This window comes from Pan troglodytes, chromosome 17 (genome assembly GCF_028858775.2).
Source record: "Pan troglodytes isolate AG18354 chromosome 17, NHGRI_mPanTro3-v2.0_pri, whole genome shotgun sequence".
Classification (NCBI taxonomy): domain Eukaryota; kingdom Metazoa; phylum Chordata; class Mammalia; order Primates; family Hominidae; genus Pan; species Pan troglodytes.
The window spans coordinates 55,504,806-55,524,564 of NC_072415.2; the positions used below are offsets into that span (position 1 = coordinate 55,504,806).

The 19,759-nt window shown below is 46.3% G+C and overlaps 1 protein-coding gene and 1 long non-coding RNA gene across 3 annotated transcripts in view; one reads left to right on the forward strand and one right to left on the reverse strand.

Moving 5' to 3' along the window:
• LOC107969485 (uncharacterized) overlaps nt 1–1,396 on the reverse strand; it is an 83,713-nt gene extending 82,317 nt beyond the window's left edge. Inside the window, exon 1 of one of the 2 annotated variants that reach the window (XR_001711337.3) lies at nt 1,291–1,396. This is a non-coding gene — a long non-coding RNA (uncharacterized LOC107969485). Of the gene's footprint in view, nt 1–861 lie in introns of both variants that reach the window. The other variant, XR_001711336.3, reaches the window with a different exon arrangement.
• SLC14A2 (solute carrier family 14 member 2) overlaps nt 1–19,759 on the forward strand; it is a 200,011-nt gene that overhangs the window by 170,076 nt on the left and 10,176 nt on the right. The window contains exons 11-17 of the mRNA XM_016933605.3: nt 10,318–10,437; nt 12,669–12,751; nt 13,472–13,631; nt 14,370–14,559; nt 14,886–15,014; nt 15,843–16,035; nt 19,450–19,597. Of these exons, the coding sequence (XP_016789094.2) occupies nt 10,318–10,437; nt 12,669–12,751; nt 13,472–13,631; nt 14,370–14,559; nt 14,886–15,014; nt 15,843–16,035; nt 19,450–19,597 (1,023 nt within the window). The remainder of the gene's footprint in view (nt 1–10,317; nt 10,438–12,668; nt 12,752–13,471; nt 13,632–14,369; nt 14,560–14,885; nt 15,015–15,842; nt 16,036–19,449; nt 19,598–19,759) is intronic.

Sequence of the window (19,759 nt, forward strand, 5' to 3'; positions counted from 1 at the left end):
AAAGGGGCAGGGCAAAAGCTTGGGGGTTGATGCATGACCCATCATACTCACAAAGCCAAACAAAACATGTTTGGATTGGGCCCCCTCCCCAAACTCCAGGCCCCCAGACCCTATGGCCTCATGGGACTTGCAATGGCCAGCTCCCTAATATATAGATCTCAGAATTCTTCCTGCTGGTGGGGGTTCGTCACACCCTTCTTGCTCTGAGAGGGTCCTGCAGTGAGCCTCCAGGTCTCCAGGACCCCAGTCAGCAGGAATCAGAAGGAAGAAAGGTCTGAAAATTTCCATAGAACTAGAAAGGCAGCATCTAGTATTGGGCTGTGCAGAAATTTCCATTCAGATGCTGATGGCAATAATACTGTTCCCCAGCCTGTGCCCTGCCCCTATGGGGAATTAAGGGAGTTTATTGAGGTGGGAAGGCAAATTGGCCCCCTGAGGGAATAATACTTAAATAATTGCTTTAAAGGCAAATGCTGGAGCGAGAATTCTAATGAGAGGTGCAACTGGGAGGTAACCTGTGGGACAACAGGGAAGCTACCAGACAGTCCCCAGCTCTGCCTCTTTAAAGGAAACCTACCTGATCCAACCAGGTCGGGGGAACCACGGTAGCTGAAGCTAGTCCTCCCCAGGGAGTTTAGGAAATAGTCTTTTGGCAGGAAGGCTAGGGGGGTGTGGGTAAGCTGCAGAAGGGGCATTTGTCTTTCTTCTCCCTGATCCTCCATGGTACCCTTCCCCAACTGGCAGATGTGTGCCAGGCACAGGTTCAGGGAATGCAAGCTAGTGAATTTATAGCAAGTCAGACAGAGGATGAGCTGGAGGGCTCAGGGAGGTGAAGGGGTTGGTGTTTAGAAGTCACAGCACCTGAAGTTGAGGATCAGAGACGCCGCCCAATCAGAAGGAAGCTGCTTCTTTCTAGTCCCGATGATCTAGATTCCTCCTACTGCGTGCAGGAAATCAAAAGGAGCCCAGGTAAGAAGTCCTGGGGGAGAGAGCTGAACCAGGTACACGTCCTAGCCAACAAGACCACTTAATTCTTCAAAGGAAGAGAAGAAAGAAAGGCTAGTCTTGCTCTGTTTCTTCCTTCTGTTGAACTGCATCTGGGGAAGACAGTCCTGGGGTGGGAACCTTACTAAGAATTCCAGAGACAACATAGATTTTGGAAGCTTCAAGCTGGGTAGGCTTTTATAGATGAGGAAACCACGGCTTGTATAGAGACTTGTCCAGGTGGTAAATGAGGCTGGACAAAAGTCCAAGTGTCCTAACTCATAACCCTGAGTACTTCCTGCTCACCTGCTGATGAAACAGGCTCATCCATCAGCCCTCAAATCCCTCACCACCACACACACCCACTGGATGAGCCTTCTCGTTATTTGTCATCCTTTCCATGATTCTATGACCCACAGCTGTGACATCAGTTTGGTTTCCAGGGCAGCACTGTGCTGAGTTGGGCCTCTGGGATGTCACCTCTGGCTAATGAGATAGAGCTGAATACCTTCTGCCCACGATTCATTACCTGCGGCTTCCAGGGAAGATGCTTCTGCTCCAGGCTCCTTGGCCTCTCTCCTCAGTTCCTGTACCCCTTCCTCAGAAACACCAATAGAACTGGATTCTCCAGTGTCCACAAATGTCTTAACATCCCAGCTCCTAACAACCTGTCTCCTCAGGGTCCCCCTTTTACATACTCAGATTACTGTAGACCTAGTCTGTGCAGCCACTGACAGTGGATGTGTCTGGAAGACAAATAGCCATGCCATAAGGAACAACATCCCAGGATATTGAAGTTCTCTGATCAGAGAATGGACAGCCTTGTAAAGTATGTGATATCCTCCAAAACCAGCACCAAATGATATAAGCCTTGGTGGACTTGGTGAGGGAAAGCCATCCTGTGAGGCATGAATGTGCCCAGATGTGATAGGTAGTGCCAGGCCTCTACCTACTATCACCACCCTGGCCTCGTTGGACCCCTTCTCTCAAATGTATACAATGTCCACACCCTTCTGTGTGGCTACATTTACTCTAAAGTGCCTGATTGGTATTGGCTTTCAGGATCATTGTGTTGACAAGGATTCTGAGGCTGTATCTAGACTTACAGGGAAAGAGTGCTGGGATCAATTAGCTACGTCTGCCATAGGTTGCCATAGCTTCTGCATAGCTATGTCTGCCATAGGTAGCGCAGAAGAAGGCATAGAAGAGCATGTGGAGAAAGAGAGTATGAAAGAGAAGCCAGTATACAATTGCTCAGAACTTTCTATGGCCTTTCAGGGGGTATTGCGATTGGGATGACACACAGGTGTTCATTATTTTTTGGTAATTTTTGTAACTCCTTTTGAGATACAAAATAATTCTTCATTTTTTTAATTTAAAAAGTTGCAAATCCATTGATATCATTTGAGAAGGCTCCAACTGTCTGTAAAACACCTACCATTGCAGGAGTAAAGAATCCAAAACCAGGAGGTCAAAAACTTGCTTCCTAACTGATCAGCTGTGTGGCCTCAGGTAAGCCACTTATCTCTGGGCCTCAGTTTCCTTCTGCCAATGCTCAAACTCAAAGGATCACTTGGTTACACGGAATTGCTAATTCCAAATAGTTTCATTAGATTGGAATGTATGTATTGAATACTTTTTATGTGCATTGTAACTAACAAAAGGAAACTCCACTGCGGCCTCAACTTCAAAAGGTGTAGTCTAGAGTACCCTCTGCAAATACAATGGGAATTCAAGGGCTGGAATCATCCATATGGCCAAATAAGCCAAGGATGTCTTCATGGAGGAAGTAGAACACAAACCAGACCTTGAAAGATGGATAGAACTTAGGCAAGAAAAGGGATGGAGGGAGAACAGAGGGCCAGTGATAAGGCCAGAACACCTTGGCAGGGTGTGCGTTGGGAAAGAAAAGGGTGAGGCTTGATGAAGTTGTTGTAAACACATCAGGAAAGCCAGGCAGAGGAATTTGAGCACAATATTCTTGGCAATAGGGAGCATGTAGGTTATTGAGTAAGAGAGTGACATAATAACATGGTCTAGCCGCTGAAGCTAAGAATGGATTGAAAGAGGGAAGATCAAAATTAGGAAGACTGATGATACAGACATGCAATTCTGAGGGTGTGGGACAGGGTAGGAACAGTGAGAAGAGAGTGCAAAGTCATTCTGGAGAAAAATCAGTCAGGTGTCCCGCAGTTAGAGATGGGGGGCTCTGACCTTTGTACTCTCTTTAACCTCATTTATGAGGCTTTATCATCAGGTATCATGAGGTTCAATAAGGCATCAACTCATTTATGCTAATTTACATCTTCCCCACGGAATGAGCCAAAGACACCGAAAGAAATGAGATTTAGACTAGTCCTTTGGCCAACAAGTGAGCTGCGTGGGAAGGAGAAGAGAAAGTTTAAAGCATTTGCTATGAGGATGAGTCTCGCTTCTTTCAAGGCAACAGTGACTCATACCCCCACCTTCTTAAAAATAAAAAATTGGCTAGTGGATTAACAAGTTGAGCCTTCCAAGTAATTTTATCTCCAAGTGTTCCCATGGACCTGGTCTTCCTCTTCATTCCATGCATCTCTCATCCACCTCCCAGTCCAGATAGGAAGTCTCAGGAAGACTGGGGTTTTTCTTGAGGAAAGGGAGCCATGGTTTAAAGAGAAATAGATTCGAGAATACCTACCTTAGGCCATTATATTCCAAAGCAGAGTTGAATTGAAAGATTTTGACTAGGCCGGGCACAGTGGCTCACGCCTGTAATCCCAACACTTTGGGAGGCAGAAGCGGGTGGATCACCTGAGGTCAGGAGATTGAGACTATCCTAGCTAACACCGTGAAACCCCATCTCTACTAAAAATACAAAAATACACACAAAAAAAAATAGCTAGGAGTGGTGGCATGCACCTGTAGTCCCAGCTACTCAGGAGGCTGAGACAGGAGAATTTCTTGAACTCTGGAGGCGGAGGTTGCAGTGAGCTGAGATCACGCCACTGCACTCCAGTCTGGGTGACAGAGTGAGACTGTGTCAAGGAAAAAAAAAAAGGAAAGAAAAGGAAGGAAGGAAGGAAGGAAAGAAAAAAGAGAGAGAAAGAAAGGAAAGAAAGAAAAGAAAAAAGAAAAGAAAGAAACTGAACTTCCAATGGGGAGTAAGGTTTAGGGAAATAAATCTTAGACTACAAGATAAGAGAGAAGAGACACCTATGTCTTATCTACACTCAGCTCTGCCAATAGCTGTGTGGCCTAGGGCAAGTCATTCAATTTCTTGTGGCCTCAGTTTCCAAATCTGTAAAATGGGAGAGCTGGACAAGATCATCGCAAAGCCTTTTCCAATTCTAACATCCAATGCCTTAGAGAGTTTAGAGAATGATCTTTGAAAATTTCAACTAAATATAACTTCACAGAAAAAGGTACCATCCCACTTACCACCCACAAGTATCCATATCGCACACACAGAGAATAGCCTGGGAAATTACAAGTCTTAGTGCAAAGCTCAACTTCCATGTGGAGAAACATTGTCCAAACTGTGGCCAAAGCATAGTCAGTCAAAGCATAGAACTGGCTGTAGAAAAAAAAAAGATCAAATTATATGTGATGTGTCACTTCAAAGAAAGTGGTTCTGGTATTGCAGCAAGGAAATTGCCTTGTGGTGTGTGGGTGTGTCCACAAACAACAGATCAGAGGAGTAAGAGGCCCAGGAAGCTGGGGAGGGATGGCAAATAGGTCTTGATGGTAGCCTCTCATGCTCCTTATGTTGGACATTGCAACTGAAAGATGGACAACATCAATCCGCCCCCAGGAGAGAGTAAATCTTGTTCAAAACCTGAGAAAGGGCCAGGTGTGGTAGCTCACGCCTGTAATCCTAGCACTTTGGGAGGCAGAGTGGGCAGATCACCTGAGGTCAGGAGTTCGAGACCAGCCTAACCAATATGGTGAAACCTTGTCTCTACTAAAAATACAAAAATTAGCCGGGTGTAGTGTCTCACACCTGTAGTCCCAGCTACTCGGGAGGCTGAGACAGGAGAATTGCTTGAACCTGGAAGGCGGAGGTTGCAGTGAGCCGAGATCGTGCCACTGCACTCCAGCCTAGGTGACACAGCGAAACTCCAACTCAAAAAAAAAAAAAAAAAACCTGAGAAAGATAACTCACAGAAAGTGTAGAGGCATGGACCTGTTTGGGTAAAGTTTGATTTTCAGGAAGAGGGTAGATTATTATTTCCCCTCTGAAAGAAGTCACATATGATTTAGGTTTATTTTGTTCCTCTCAAAGAAATTGTAATAAGTGTTATAACTTTATTTCACCAGTGGGCACTTCTATGAAATCTTTTTTTTTAACCTCTGATATTTGAACAGTTGGCATGAGTTAGAGACATGAGTACTTCAGGATCACTACTCCCAAGGAAAGTGTTCCTGAACAAATCATCATGGCTCATAACTGTTCTTTCCTTCTCTGAGTCAATCAGAAGAAAGCACCATTGGCCTCCTGCCTATTAAAACACAGGATGATGGCAATCCTCGACGGCAGGGACCGTGCCCCTGAAATGGTCCTGAAAGGCCCCCAGGGTGAAGCTACATGCACCGGGACACTTAATAAGGCTTGTTAGAGGAGGGGAGAGCAGCAGTTCCTACACCAAGCAGGTATGCCGAGGAGTTACTCAGCTGCTGAGGCTCATCCACAGGTTTTCCAGGACATGCGTGTAACTGCCCAAGAGCCAAGAGAGCCACCCCTGACCTCCAAGCAGTCAGGTGCTGTAGCAGAGTCCCTGGGCCCGGGCCCTCTGGCCATAAACATCATCTGTTTACTGCACCATGCTGTACAAATACTATTTTTAATGTGTGCCATGATATTGGAGGTGGGGGGGTGACAAAAAGTGATTAAGGCAATTATTGAGTGCTTATTGTAAACAAAATTTACTCTTGAGCTATAGAATGCCCAGCCTCACCTCAAAAGAGCTTAGGGTTTCACCACCAGACAGAATGGACTTATATAATATCTTAGGAACCAAAATAAACCACAGGGAGCCAGCTCTCCATCTTCCATGGCCTATTTTCTTCTCTTTCATTGAGTTCTTCCAGCTACTCTTTCAGAGCTCCTGTGTTTCTTGTTAGTTGACCATAAATGACCATCCTTTATATCACCGTCTATAAACTTCCACTCTTTTATCCAAGTAACACTAGAAATAATCAATCCTTGCCCTGCAATTTCCAAAACCTCACACAATTCAGATATAACTTTTATCAGTCTATGAAGGACTCTCACCTATATTTCAGTGTCTATCAAACATTTAACATTTATACTAAGATACATTATTTTATAAAAACTGTTTGTACCCTGAAATATCTAATGACTTTGTCCATTATACTAGTCAGAAATTAAAATACAGGCTGGATGTGGTGGCTCATGCTTGTAATCCTGGCATTTTGGGAGGCCGAGGCAGGAGGACCACTTGAGCCCAGGAGTTTGAGACCAGCCTGGTCAAGATAATGAGACACTGGCTCTACAAAAAAAAAAAAAAAGAAAAAAAGAAAAGCCATGCATGGTGAGGCATGCTTGTAGTCCCAACAATTCAGAATGCTAAGGCAGAAGGATCACTTGAGTTCAGGAGTTTTAGGCTGCAGTGAGCTATGATTGTACCATTGCACTCCAGCCTGGACAATGAAGCAAGATCGTGTCTCAAAAACATATTAAAATGCATAGGATAATTATCCCTCAGTAATGTGTTCAACAAACACTTCTGAGTACCTACAGTATACCACATTCATGATAGTTAGTGGGGAGCCAAGCAAGGTAAAATGGCATAATCCTGGCTGTCAAAGATCTCACCATCCTATAAAGCTGACAGTCAAGAACATATGATTAACTCTTAGCAAGGTAAGAGTCAACGCAGGTAGGTGTAAAATGCCAGGTGTGCCCTAAGGATAAGGAGCTATCTTGCCTGGAGCAGAGGGGCCTAGTTCCATCAGAGGAATGTGTCCTCCCTCAGGAGATACCAAATGTTCACACATTTGAACACTGCAAAGTTATTTTCCAGCGCATTTTGTAAGCATTGTCTCATCTCCATAACAATATGAGAAAGAAATGGCAGGTACCCCTCTGAGATATCTGTCATCATTTACAGTTTGAGTTTGCAAGGTCAACCCTACAGAGTCTGTATATTTCTTTCTGGGAGAATTTCATGCCTGCCATTGAGGAAACTGTCAGTGGGATTATGTGACTTGCAAAACACCATGCAGAAATTAGTGACTTCTGGTTCCCACCAGTGTTACTGTTTTCTTTTCTCCTCACCTCACCAATGGCACACTTCATTTCTAAACATTTGATAGACATGTTCATAATCTTCTTGAAAGTGTCTTTATCCATGATGAAAGTCCTAAGAATTTGTCCCAGAGGCCAGTGGTAAATTGCTTTATCACCTTCACTGTAAGTGTCTGCACAGACTTGAGAAGTTTGCTATTTTATCTCTAATCTTCTTCGTGGCGTCTGTTCCCCTCTTCCATTCTCAACTCTTGGCTGCCACATCGTGAGGAGCTGCTGCCCTCCCTGGGTGGTCTATAGCCCAGCACTCCAGTCTTGGCCACGTGAGAAAGGTACTTTCTGTTTTTGATTTTTGCAGCTGGGCCATCAACTCTAGGAACACATAGCACAGAATCTGGGCTGCTAACTGTGAAGAATTAGGGAGTGGAGGCTGAGCCACTGGCCTTCTGTAGCCATGTCAGCTCTGCCAGGGCAATCACCTACCCACCCATCCAAAGACCTTCCATCAGCAAGCCCAGCACTCTCCACCTGTGTTACTATGGCTGACTCCTCAGTGAACAAATCTGGAGTATCTTAACAACCGGTAACTTTCCAGGTAGACGTTGCCTTGTTTTGTTAAACTGGAGTGCCTCTTTGGATATATGAAGAATAACATTGGTTAGTAAATAGTGTTTGTCATGCCCTCCGATATCCAGGTACAGGCCCTAGACTAAAAGGAAAACTCCTTTCTTGCACCAAACAGGTCTGTGCCTTTCGATATAATGCAGCATCAGGGTGGAAAGAGCAGTGAATTGGGAACTGAGAGACCCAAATGCAATTCCTAGCTTTGCCATGATTAATGAACTGTATGATTTGGGTGAGTTAATTTCTCTGAATGGGGAAGGTGAACTGTGATCTTGAAACTCCCATTCAGTTCTGAGTTTATGATTCTAAGGTCAAACTAGGATTACCAAAGGGATGACTAGGGTAGCAGACACTTGGCATATGAGGAACAAGAAGCAGTGGACTGGCAGAGGTGCCTTCCCAGTCTGGCAGACATGCTCTGGGGAATGGCACTATGGGAGAATGCCCCACTTGGTCAAGTGATGCAATGATACCCCTCATCATCCTGCATGAACCCTGCCTGCACAGGCGTCCCAGGACAAGTTGACACTCCAGGTGTCTCTGAAGCGCAGAGTTGAGGGGCACTTCTTGGTCTCGGGAGTTATAGCTCAACACTGACCCCTGGACAGGATGCTGAAACAGTAGCTGCTTCTCCATCCTGAGCCAGAGGGAAGGGACACGATCAGGTGTGTAAACTTTCAGCATAAAAATATAGACAAGGCTGGGCGCTGTAGCTCACGCCTGTACTCCCAGCACTTTGGGAACCCCAGATGGGTGGATCACGAGGTCAGGAATTCAAGACCAGCCTGGCCAAGATGGTGAAACCCTGTCTCTACCAAAAATACAAAAATTAGCCGGGTGTGATGGTGGGCACCTGTAATCCCAGCTACTCGGGAGGCTGAGGCAGGGAATTGCTTGAATCCGGGAGGTGGAGGTTGCAATGAGCTGAGATTGTGCCACTGCACTCCAGCCTGGGTGACAGAGCAAGACTCCATCTTAGAAAAAAAAAAAAGTGTAGACAAGACCTGCTTTCCTTAATCATGCATGCCCCACAGACCCTCTTGTTGTTGGCCCTGCTATGTTCTGAGCTTTGCCATAGTTGTTTCTACATAAGCAGTGTGATCTACCCCAGTGCTTTCCAGCTTTCGTATGCACACGAATCAGCTGGAGATCTTGTTAAAAGCCAATTCAAATTCAGTAGTTCTGGGGTAGGGCCTGAGATTCTGAATTCCAAGCAAGCTCCCTGGTCCACAAACCAGACTGAGTAGCAAAAACGCAGAGAAAAGGATTAGGAGCTGAGTCATGTGACTCACCATTTGTAGGATGCTAAAGAAATCACTCTGAGCCTCAATTTTCCACCTTTTAGTGATAATATATAGTGCCCATTCTATTCAAGGCACTACTGAAAAGGCCAAGTGAGTCAACCCAGAAAGTATGCAGATGTAATAGTGTGAATGTCTTCTACTGTTCCAAGCAGCTGCTGGACCATCTAACTCTAGTGTGTACTGGAGCTCCAAGCAGAGCAAGGTAAAACTGCATACCCTCTAGGATCACCAGATTTTCCAATTACGAGACCTGGGTGTGGGTGAGGCGGTAGGGCTAGGAGCATGCACTTTAACAAGACACCAGGATAATTCAATGCTGTCAGTTCTTGATCCACACATTGAGAGACCCTATCCCAAGTGATAAGAGTGCTCTGCTCTCCCGATAGTGTGAAAATTGAACATAATAAGGTACGGCAGAGTGCTTCTTGTAGCTGATTACAGACTCAGGACTCCTAGCTCCCCATAAATTGGTATTGGTCAGGCTTTAATAAGCACAGAATTCACCCAGTGGATCTTGTTAAAATACAGATCCTGATTCCATCAGTCTTGGTTAAGGCCTGAGATTCTGCATTTCTAACTAGCTCCCAGGCAGATGATGCTGATGCTACTGGTCCAGGGACCACAGGGACCACACATTGAGTAGCAAGAGCCGATGTCAGTTCTCAGCCCAAGCTGCATATTGGAGCCATCTTTTAAATACCATGGGCATTCAAAACTTTAATTTTTTTAAACTGGTCTGAGGTGGAGCTCAGGCTTTTTTTTAAAGCACCTGAGTGATTCTAACATGCAGGCAGTTTTGGAACTCCCTGCTACAGATGAAGTCCAAGACGCTGGCTGCCACCTGCTCATGCCAGTGCAAGTTGCAGCTAAATGGGTCTTAGAGTGCTTCCTTGCACACTAAGAAATAAGGCAAACTGCTCATCCATTTCTTGACAGACTATAACTTGGGTTACTGTGGGGAGAGGAAGTAGAAGTTTTAATGGGAGAAATAGAGAAGCTAAGTGTTTTATGCAGAGACTGATGCAATGACTACTCCAGCTTCAGGCTTCACTGCTCTCTCCTTTCCAGCATCTGTGTGATTTTTCCCGGCTCTCTGCTTGGCTCTCTCGGGTGCGGACCAGGTGGGACACTGACCTGTCTTGTTTTGCCCCTGGCTAGGAGGCGGTGGGGAGCATCCACCCACAGCAGGCCCAAAGGTGGAGGAATGCTCGGAGGCTGTGCTCTCCAAGCACAGGAGTGTATTTCACATCGAGTGGTCATCCATTCGGAGGAGCAAAGGTGTGCATGTCCTCCCACTCACGCTTGGATCCCTGCCTTCCTAGTCTCTAATAAAACAGGGACAATGGCAATACCTACTTCACAGGGTGGTGGGGAGACCCGCTGGAGTCAGACTTGACCTCTCACACCTGACCTCTGACCAAGGCCACAGTTCCCCGGATGTGTCTGGATGCCCCCTGGGTCTCGGAGAGGCTGAAGCTGGGACAGGCAGTGAGATTCTGGGGTCTCAACCTGGCTGCACATTGGAATCACCTGCATCCCATCCCAGTGACTAGTTTAATTCATCTGCAGAGCAGCCTGGGTGGGCATCAGGAGCTTCTAAAGCTCTCCAGGAGATTCTAATTTGCCAGCAAATCAAAAACCACTGGTCTAGGAGGCTAGAGATGAACAGTTCCCATCTATGGCAATGGTGGGGAGGCCAAGGGCACAGGTAGAGACCCATGGTGGGGAAAGTGCTGCCAAAGGCCAGGAAGAGGGTATCCAAGGGCCGCTAAAGCTGAACAAGTGGAGGCCAGAAATTTGGGCGTGGAAGCTGAGAACATGTGGCAGCAAACAGGGAGGAGTCTGGGGAGGTTTCCTCAACCAGCTGCAAGGTTGGAGCAGCCTCATGAAGATCCAGGACACAGGGACCATCTAATCCTGCCTCCAATCCCCAGAGAGGGGGCAGCATTGCCCAGAGTCACACAGCTGACTAGGGCCACTGTTGGGAATAAAAGTGACTCCCGAGTTAGTGCAACATCACATGCTCCCCAGAAGATGCCTGAATGACCTTCTTCCTCCAGCTCCCCCAAGTCTCATCATTTCATACCACACGTCAGTTAGCCCAGAGAAATGGACTTGGAGTGAATATGGGAAAATACACGAGGTGGAGAGGGGATTGCCGAGGACATTGCACATCTCAAGGGCCCCTGTAGCTCAGGAGTTTGTCTTTGATAGACGTTTCCCAGCAGAGTGTGGAAGAGACCATGGTTTGCCTCAAAGGCTTAATAAATTCCTCCTAACATCGTCTCAGGATAGGGGCTGTGGTTGGGGAGAGCATAGTAGAGAGCCCTGCAGCACTGGCAGGCAGAGAGGAGCTTCAGACAGAAGCAGCGGGTCAGTGGGGATATCACACACACAGGCCTCCAGTTTCAAGGGATCCCCTCTGCTTCCTACTCTTCCTTTCAAAGCTTTCAAAATGAATTTGTTTCTCCTGAATGGTGTCACCTCCCAACCACACTGGTATCTGCAGTCCCTGTCCCTTCAGAAATGGGAACACAGTGCCTTCGATGCATCCCTTCTAGTGTTTTGACACCCTGACGACTCATGAGTGCAGAATGGGGAAACAGGCAATTCAGTCTGAAAACACAGGGTAGTCAGAGTCCAGCCTGCTATTCTCACACTTGACCACAGGAGGGAACCAAAGCATCAAGAAGGAAACTTCCAGGGGCCTGAACATCTTTCATGATGCATAAAATCCTACTGAAATTGGTGGTCTCTAAAAGTAAATTACCTGTAATAATAAAAATGTTTAGATCCACATTGCAAGAGTTTTCTAGAATTACAAAGGCTTGCCAAAATCTGCTTCAAGAGATTACATGGATGTCTCTTGTCCTAATCCCACCAGCCATTGCTACTACAATACCTTAAAAAAACAAAAACAAAAACAAACAGAACAGCCTGAGGTCATCCAGGTGAGGAGAGTCATGGCCAAATTCAAACACAGATTATGCATGGCTCATGGCTCAGGCAGCTTAATACTTTATGAACAGGAAGTGAAGGGCTTCAACAACATCCAAGTTTCTTTTTTTTTTTTTTTTTTTTTTTTTTGTTCACCTTCAAGTTCTCCATGCAGAACAGGAGAAAGAACCCTGGATTCAGAGATCAAGCACAAGTCACTGTCTCTCCAGGCTGCTGTTTCCTCATCTAAAAAAAATATCAAGGTTGAGCTAAATGAGGGCTTCTGAATTAAAAGTTAGTGGAATCTCTGAGCTCCCTGAATTCCTTGTAAAATGCCCTGTTTATATGAAGATGTATACTTTTTTCCCCAAAGCGAGGGCCCAGATGGATCCATGACCAGTAAAAGAACAAAAGAGCCTTCGAGCTGCAAGGCCCCATGATTCTGTGCTTCCTCAGTAGGAACAGGAAATACTTCATAATCTTAACACCTCTTGAGCCTTGCAGGACATTAGCTTCTGAGGTGCCAGAGTAGAGGTGTCCTAACTGATGGTGCTCTTTCCTTCTAACTCCAGTGTTTGGAAAAGGCGAACACCAGGAAAGACAAAACAAAGACCCATTTCCCTATCGATACCGGAAGCCCACAGTCGAGCTGCTTGTGAGTACTGAGTGTCCTGAATCAGGGACAGCGCCCTACAGTCACAGAGCCCACAGCAGATGAGGGAGCTGAGAGCTGTAAACAAGGTTCTCCGATTTAGGCAAACTTTTCTTGCATTTGTATTTTCTGAAATGTAATTACCTGGGACAAAAATGTCTCTTTCACAGTTTACTTTGTAACTTTTCATATTCCTTGTATTTGAATTATTATCAGGCTTCCTTTAAACCCAGTATTCAAGCATTTAGGAAATAAGCTGGTGCCTGTTTTCAAAAACAGAATCTTCACATGTTCAATTTCATACCCTTATGTTTATGAACAGTTATATCTTAAAGACTAGACATGCCAGGGAGAAAGCCATTTCTTCTGGAAAGAGTATTAATGTTAAAAAAAAAAAAAAAAAAGACTAAAAATCTGTGGTTAATCTCAGTTCTACTGTTTGACCTTGACCTTTGAAAATGGGAACCTCCACTTGCCAGAGTCCTCCTCCACAGAACGAAAGGAAAGATGTTATCTTACTGTGCCTCGCGGTAGTTAACCTATTAGATGAGGTCATGTGTCAAACAAAAGACAGTCTAATCTACAGAAACAGGGAGGTTAAATAGCAATTTGATGAAATACCAAATGACAATCTTACTTGGTCCCTGAGTGACCACAAACATGAATTCTCAGTGTAAGAACCACCGAATGTGGGAGACTCTTGCCTATCTCTGTCCTGGACAGGATCTGGACACCATGGAGGAGAGCTCTGAGATAAAAGTGGAAACAAACATTTCCAAGACATCCTGGATTCGGAGTTCCATGGCTGCCGGTGGGACAAGGGTCAGCAAAGCCCTCAGCTACATCACAGGAGAGATGAAGGAGTGTGGAGAGGGACTTAAAGGTAAAATTCTATGAGAACAACACTGACCCTGACCCTAAAAACTCACCTCCACCCATCCCCAGGAAACCCATTGCCATGGGGGTTCCCTATAGGCTAGACTTAGACTAGACTGCACTCTGTTACTGTGGTCTTTCCTGGAAGCTGGGAGTTTTGCTGTTAAAACAGACATACAGCCTCTTGAACTATAAATAGCAATACATGTAAGAGTGTGAGCTCATGAGCTCTCATTTCTGAACAGAACACTTCTGCTATCTCAAATATCCCATCTGAATATTGCAGACAGGTGTTTTTCTCATTGGGATTCTAGAGCCAGCATTCTAGAAAAACGCCATCTGGATGGTTCATGGGAGAACTGTGTCTACCATGCCAATAGGTTCTCTTTAGCAATCTTTCCAGAGCTCAGCCCATGGGTTTAATGCCCTCTATGCAGCAAGAACATGTTCTTGAAAATTCATGGTACCACCACAGGGGGCAGAGACAGCTCAGGGTACCTAGTCCCCCCTGCCAGAAAAACAACCTGGAGGTCACATCTGGCTGGCGATGGGTCTCAAGAGTTTTCTTGGCAGTCAGAGGCTCTCTTGGGTTCCTTGTTTACCATCTTTGGTGGCAGGTGACAGCAGGTGGCTGGCTTCCTGCAAACCCACTTCGGATATCCAGATTCCCTCACACCCTCCATCTGCCCACCCAGGGCTGCCCACACTGAGCACTTGCCTACTTCCTGCCCCGGTTCCATTTCAGACAAGTCCCCAGTGTTCCAGTTCTTTGACTGGGTCCTCCGAGGCACATCTCAAGTGATGTTTGTGAACAACCCCCTCAGCGGCATCCTCATCATCCTTGGCCTCTTCATCCAGAACCCCTGGTGGGCGATCTCAGGCTGCCTGGGTACCATCATGTCCACCTTGACAGCCCTCATGCTGAGTCAGGACAAGTAAGTCCCAGAGGCTCAGGGTCCAAGCATGTAGCCAAGAAGTCACTCCCCATGGGGACCATTCTTCCTCTTCCCAGCTCAGAAATCCTCAAAATAAGGACACTGACAACTAAAAATGACTGTTCCCTGGTTATTTTGTCATAGCAACATATTTCTAGAGAAGTATGAAGGATTCATAGGGTTGTCTTCCTTCCCCACTCCCAGAAGGGTGGTCTATTTGAAGGTGTGTGTAGTCAGGCCCCAGGTAAAAAGAATCTGACTCAATAGGAAAATGTAAAGGGCCCTGGGGAAGCCCCTGCTCCACCTGACCCTCCCTCTCCTGCCAGGTCGGCCATCGCGGCAGGACTTCACGGCTACAATGGGGTGCTGGTGGGGCTGCTGATGGCCGTGTTCTCAGACAAAGGTGACTACTACTGGTGGCTGTTGCTACCCGTCATCATCATGTCCATGTCTTGGTAAGTTTGCTTTTGAAGGGTTGTGGGTTCATATCAAAGGCCACCAACCTTTTCATCCCAACCCCATGACCGTCTGTCTAAATGTGATATTAAAGTGGCATGTATTTAGCTTGCACATCAGAAATGTCCACTGGAATAATAACTAAGTTTATACCATGGTAGCCCCATGCTAGGTCTATACACAGTATCCCATTAGCGACCACCCTTTATTATTCTTTTAAGATATAAAGGGTTTTTTGGTCTCACCCTGCCAGAGTGCAGAGAAAGAAACTGAGGCCCACATTGGTTAAGAGCTGCACTATAGGGTCCTGTCAGTTTCTGGAAATCTTTTCAACCCTCCCCAACCCCAGCTTTTCTAAATCCTTGGGACCCCTGGGCAGACCAAGACCACCTCCCAGGGTAGGCTGAAGGCCCAGCCATGGGGAAGCCCTCAGTGCCTGCTCTACCCCATGTTGAGAAAACACAGGGCACCCTGGCCACAAAGCCCATGCACACAGCCACTCAAAAAACATTTGTTGAATGAATGTGATTCCCTCCCCTCTGCCTCCCCAACCTGATGCCTGGGGATGGAGCTATAGGATTCCTGAAGGAAGTTCTGAGACTGCCTGCCTTATATCTCTTTCTGAAGTTGAGTCTGGGTGCCCCACCCTGTCACTGTGCAGGGAGGAAGAGGCCCAGGGAAAGACCTGCTCAGGGCCAGTCAGGCTCCAGAGAATACCCAGCAGGCTGTTTTTCTCTAGGAAGGCACAGGGAGCCCCCACTGCAGCACAGTCTGGTGTTATGACCAGGCGGCTTCCTGACCAGCATCTCTCATGCTTCTGCCATCAGCCCCATCCTCTCCAGCGCCCTGGGTACCATCTTCAGCAAGTGGGACCTCCCAGTCTTCACACTGCCCTTCAATATCACTGTGACTTTGTACCTGGCAGCCACGGGCCACTACAACCTTTTCTTCCCCACGACGCTGCTGCAGCCTGCATCCGCCGTGCCCAACATCACCTGGTCAGAAGTCCAAGTGCCCTTGGTACGTATCATGGAAGGAGGAAGGGCAGGTCTGTCCACACTGGATGTTAGTGGCATTTGCATATTTTGCACGTCAGAAACATCCACAAGTAATAATTTTTAACAATTACACAGTACCAAGCATTCTACATACATATCTCATGAGCTGCCACCCTTTTCTACTTCTGAGAGCAAAAAGGGCTAGTTTTGGTCTCACCCTATGATAGCACAGAGAAGGAAACTGCGGCCAAGTTAAGAGACCTGCCTGAGGTCTTACAGCCAATTAGGGAGGAGCAAAGTCAAGCCTAGAACTTCAGCCTCCTGACTTCCAGCCTGGGCTCTTTGTGGATGTTTAAAAAGTCTTTTTGAGGCTTACAGCTTGCGTTGTGCATTTTCTTTCATTCAATCACATGGAATCATTCAAGTCGTACACATCATGCTACCATCTATTGGCTTAAGAAGTCATTGTTCCAACCTCCAGAGTTTATTCCCTTCACTCGCCAAAGCTGGGCCTGGTGGCACATGCCTATAGTCCCAGCTACTCAGAAGGCTGAGGTGGGAGGATCGCTTGAGCCCAGGAGTTTGAGGCTGCAGTGCGCTGTGATTGTGTCACTGCCCTCCATGAGACTCTACCTCCGAAACAAAAACAAAAACCCCAAAATCAAATCGTTTTCTTGCTAAATACTGGTGCTTCTCAGTGTAAACTCAGGGCTTTTTCTACTACACCATGCTGTTGGTTTTAAAGCACAGGTGTTCTTTCATTAAGAAACATATAACAGAGCTTTTAAAGTTTTTTTTTAATAAGTATTCTGTATATAATCCTGACCTCTGGAAGTCAGCCAAGGTGATTAATAAGAAGCTGCACTCACAGTATTAAGTCAGCCTAGAGAAATGTGCCTATTAGCCAGCCACCTTATCTAACAAGGCACGTTTTCTCCGAGGCCCTCCTACTTTCCGTTACACGAAACGGCTCCACAGTCTGGCGCTCACTCTGAGACTTCGTTATTGGCAGCTCATCATCTGACCACAAAGTCACTTGGGCTTGTTAAAGGAACTTTCTCTAAAATAATGATGCCTCCTTTCTCTTAGATTTCCACAGTAAGCCACAGCGTGGTGTAGTAGAAAGAGCCCTGAATTTACACTGAGAAGCACCAGTATTTAGCAAGAAAACTATTCGATTTTGGGGTTTCTGTTTTTGTTTCAGAGATAGAGTCTCATTCTGTAACCCCGGCTGGAGTGCAGTGACGCAATCACAGCTCACTGCAGCCTCAAACTCCTGGGTTCAAGGGATCCTCCCACCTCAGCCTTCTGAGTAGCTGGGACTACAGGCACGTGCCACCAGGCCCAGCTCATTCTTTATATTTTTTTGTAGAGATTGCTCTTGTCATTGTTGCCCAGGCTGGTCTCAAACCTCTGGCCTCAAGCGATCATGCCACCTCAGCCTCCCAAAGTGCTGGGATTACAGGCGTGGACCATTGCACCTGGCTCAGAACTATTTGTGTTAGTCGGATCCTTGATCATTTTGTGTGTGTGAGGACCTTCTTGGACCAGAAACAAGAAAAGGTGCTGTGCTGGCAGTTCAGCTTCTTAAGCTGCCCGTTCTTAGTCTACCCAATTAATATCTTTTGGAGACAAACTTGCTCTAAGTGGCACGCTAGGGGGAAATGATGTTAGAAGATGCAGATTTTAGATATTGCATTCTGTATGTCACAGTTTCAGTTGAGAAGAAATTTTGAAATTTTATAGAAATGGAAAAAAATGAATAATCCTGTACAAACACGAGACCCACCACCACCACCACCACCACCACCACCACCACTCCACCAACGTTCCAGGAAAGAAAAATTCAATTTTGTGGCATTATTCTTTAAGAAGTAACTTTCTGGCCAACTGAATGGATTATGACAATCATTCATATGTTTTGTCTTTTTGACCTTTAAAATTAGAGCTTTGAGTTTCTGATAAATAAGTGGTAAATTTCAGAGGGAGTGTCTAAACTTCCCAGCAATGTTGAGTCCCCACGGGTTCCTCTGCTCTTGTGACCACTGAGAGCCCTCTGAAGGGTGCAACTGGCTGAGGACAAAACTGCCCATACTGCTGCTTCTGTATGTGCAACTCTCTCTCGCCTGTCCCCTTTGCCCTGCATGGTGAGGCCAGAGCCCTCATTCTGTTCTCTGCCCTGAGTAACAGGAGACTAAGCCCAAAGCCTAACCCACTCAGCCTGTCTCCTGTACACACTCACTGTGGCGTGAGGGCCCCCGAGCTGCAGGATCTCCCTCCCCGGCCACGCGCAGAGGGAAGAGTTCTCTAGAGAAGAGCGTCCTTGCCTTAATCTATATACACGGACTTGCCCCAGGACACTGCCTCTCCTCAGCTTCCTGCCCATGGGCCTTGGCTAGACCCTCCAAAACACAGTCCCTGTGGCTGGGGAAGCCCGCATTTCCAGAATCCTCTTCCCAAACTCTAGGACCTTTGTGCAGGTGCCCACAAGGCACCAGACTTTTTCAAGTGCTTTTCCATTCACAGACAGGCCCCACCAGCCCCAGAGATAGATGGAGGACGGAATCAAGCAGGGTGCCCTGGGGGTTTATTAATCAAAACAGCAGATGCTGGGCGATACTACCTTCTCCTGGCCGCTCCTGTAGATACTAGTCGAGTTCCTCCTCCAGACCTTACTAACATAATCACACCCCAAACATGTTGTACTTGAAAACACACAGGGCCATTTTTTTGTCTAATATTTCACCTTCTCATCATCTTTTTAGCTTTAAAAAAAAATCATGGCCAGGTGTGGTGGCTCACGCCTGTAATCCCAGCACTTTGGGAGACCAAGGCAGGCGGATCACCTGAGGTCAGGAGTTCAAGACCAGCCTGATCAACATGGAAAAACCTCATCTCTACTAAAAATACAACATTAGCCGGGCATGGCGGCACATGCCTGTAATCCCAGCTACTCGGGAGGCTGAGGCAAGAGAATCTCTTGAACCCGGGAGGCGGAGGTTGCAGTGAGCCAAGATCACACCATTGCACTCCAGCCTGGGCAACAAGAGCGAAACTCCATCTCAAAAAAAAAAAAAAAAAAATCACAAAGGGTTTTTAAACCCCAACTTTGATCAGACATATATTACTTTTCTAATCAATAGTACCCTACCTTGAAAGGTTTTCAGTTTCTCTTCCCTGAGGGATAAATGCCTCATGCTCATATTTCTAAATAAAGGAAACTCAACATCCTAATCCATCAGTGTTCTAAGAACTCAAGATTAAGATAATAAAGCTTTTGTTCCTGTTAAAGTTAACCTATTTGAATAGAAATAAAAATCCTGGACATCCATTGCAAAATGTTAGTGGGAAGGGTTCGGTGCCAAGTCTCTTGCAGCCAAGGTCAAGTTGTCTCTTTTGCCTCCATAATGAGCATGTAATCCTGTTGTGCCTACAGCTTTTGAGAGCCATCCCTGTTGGAATTGGCCAAGTGTACGGCTGTGATAATCCCTGGACTGGAGGCATCTTCCTCATAGCTCTGTTCATATCCTCACCTCTCATTTGCTTGCATGCAGCAATTGGATCCACCATGGGGATGCTAGCAGGTCTGTGTCCTCATTTCCCTGGGCTGTGAGGGGGTTAGAGCCTGGGGCCAGCTCCAAATAAAATGGTGACTCTCATCTTCAACACTCCACCTGCTGATTCCTGTGAACTTTCCCTCCTTCTGTTGTACCCTGTTTCTCCGTTTTTGATCTAGCCCCTTTATC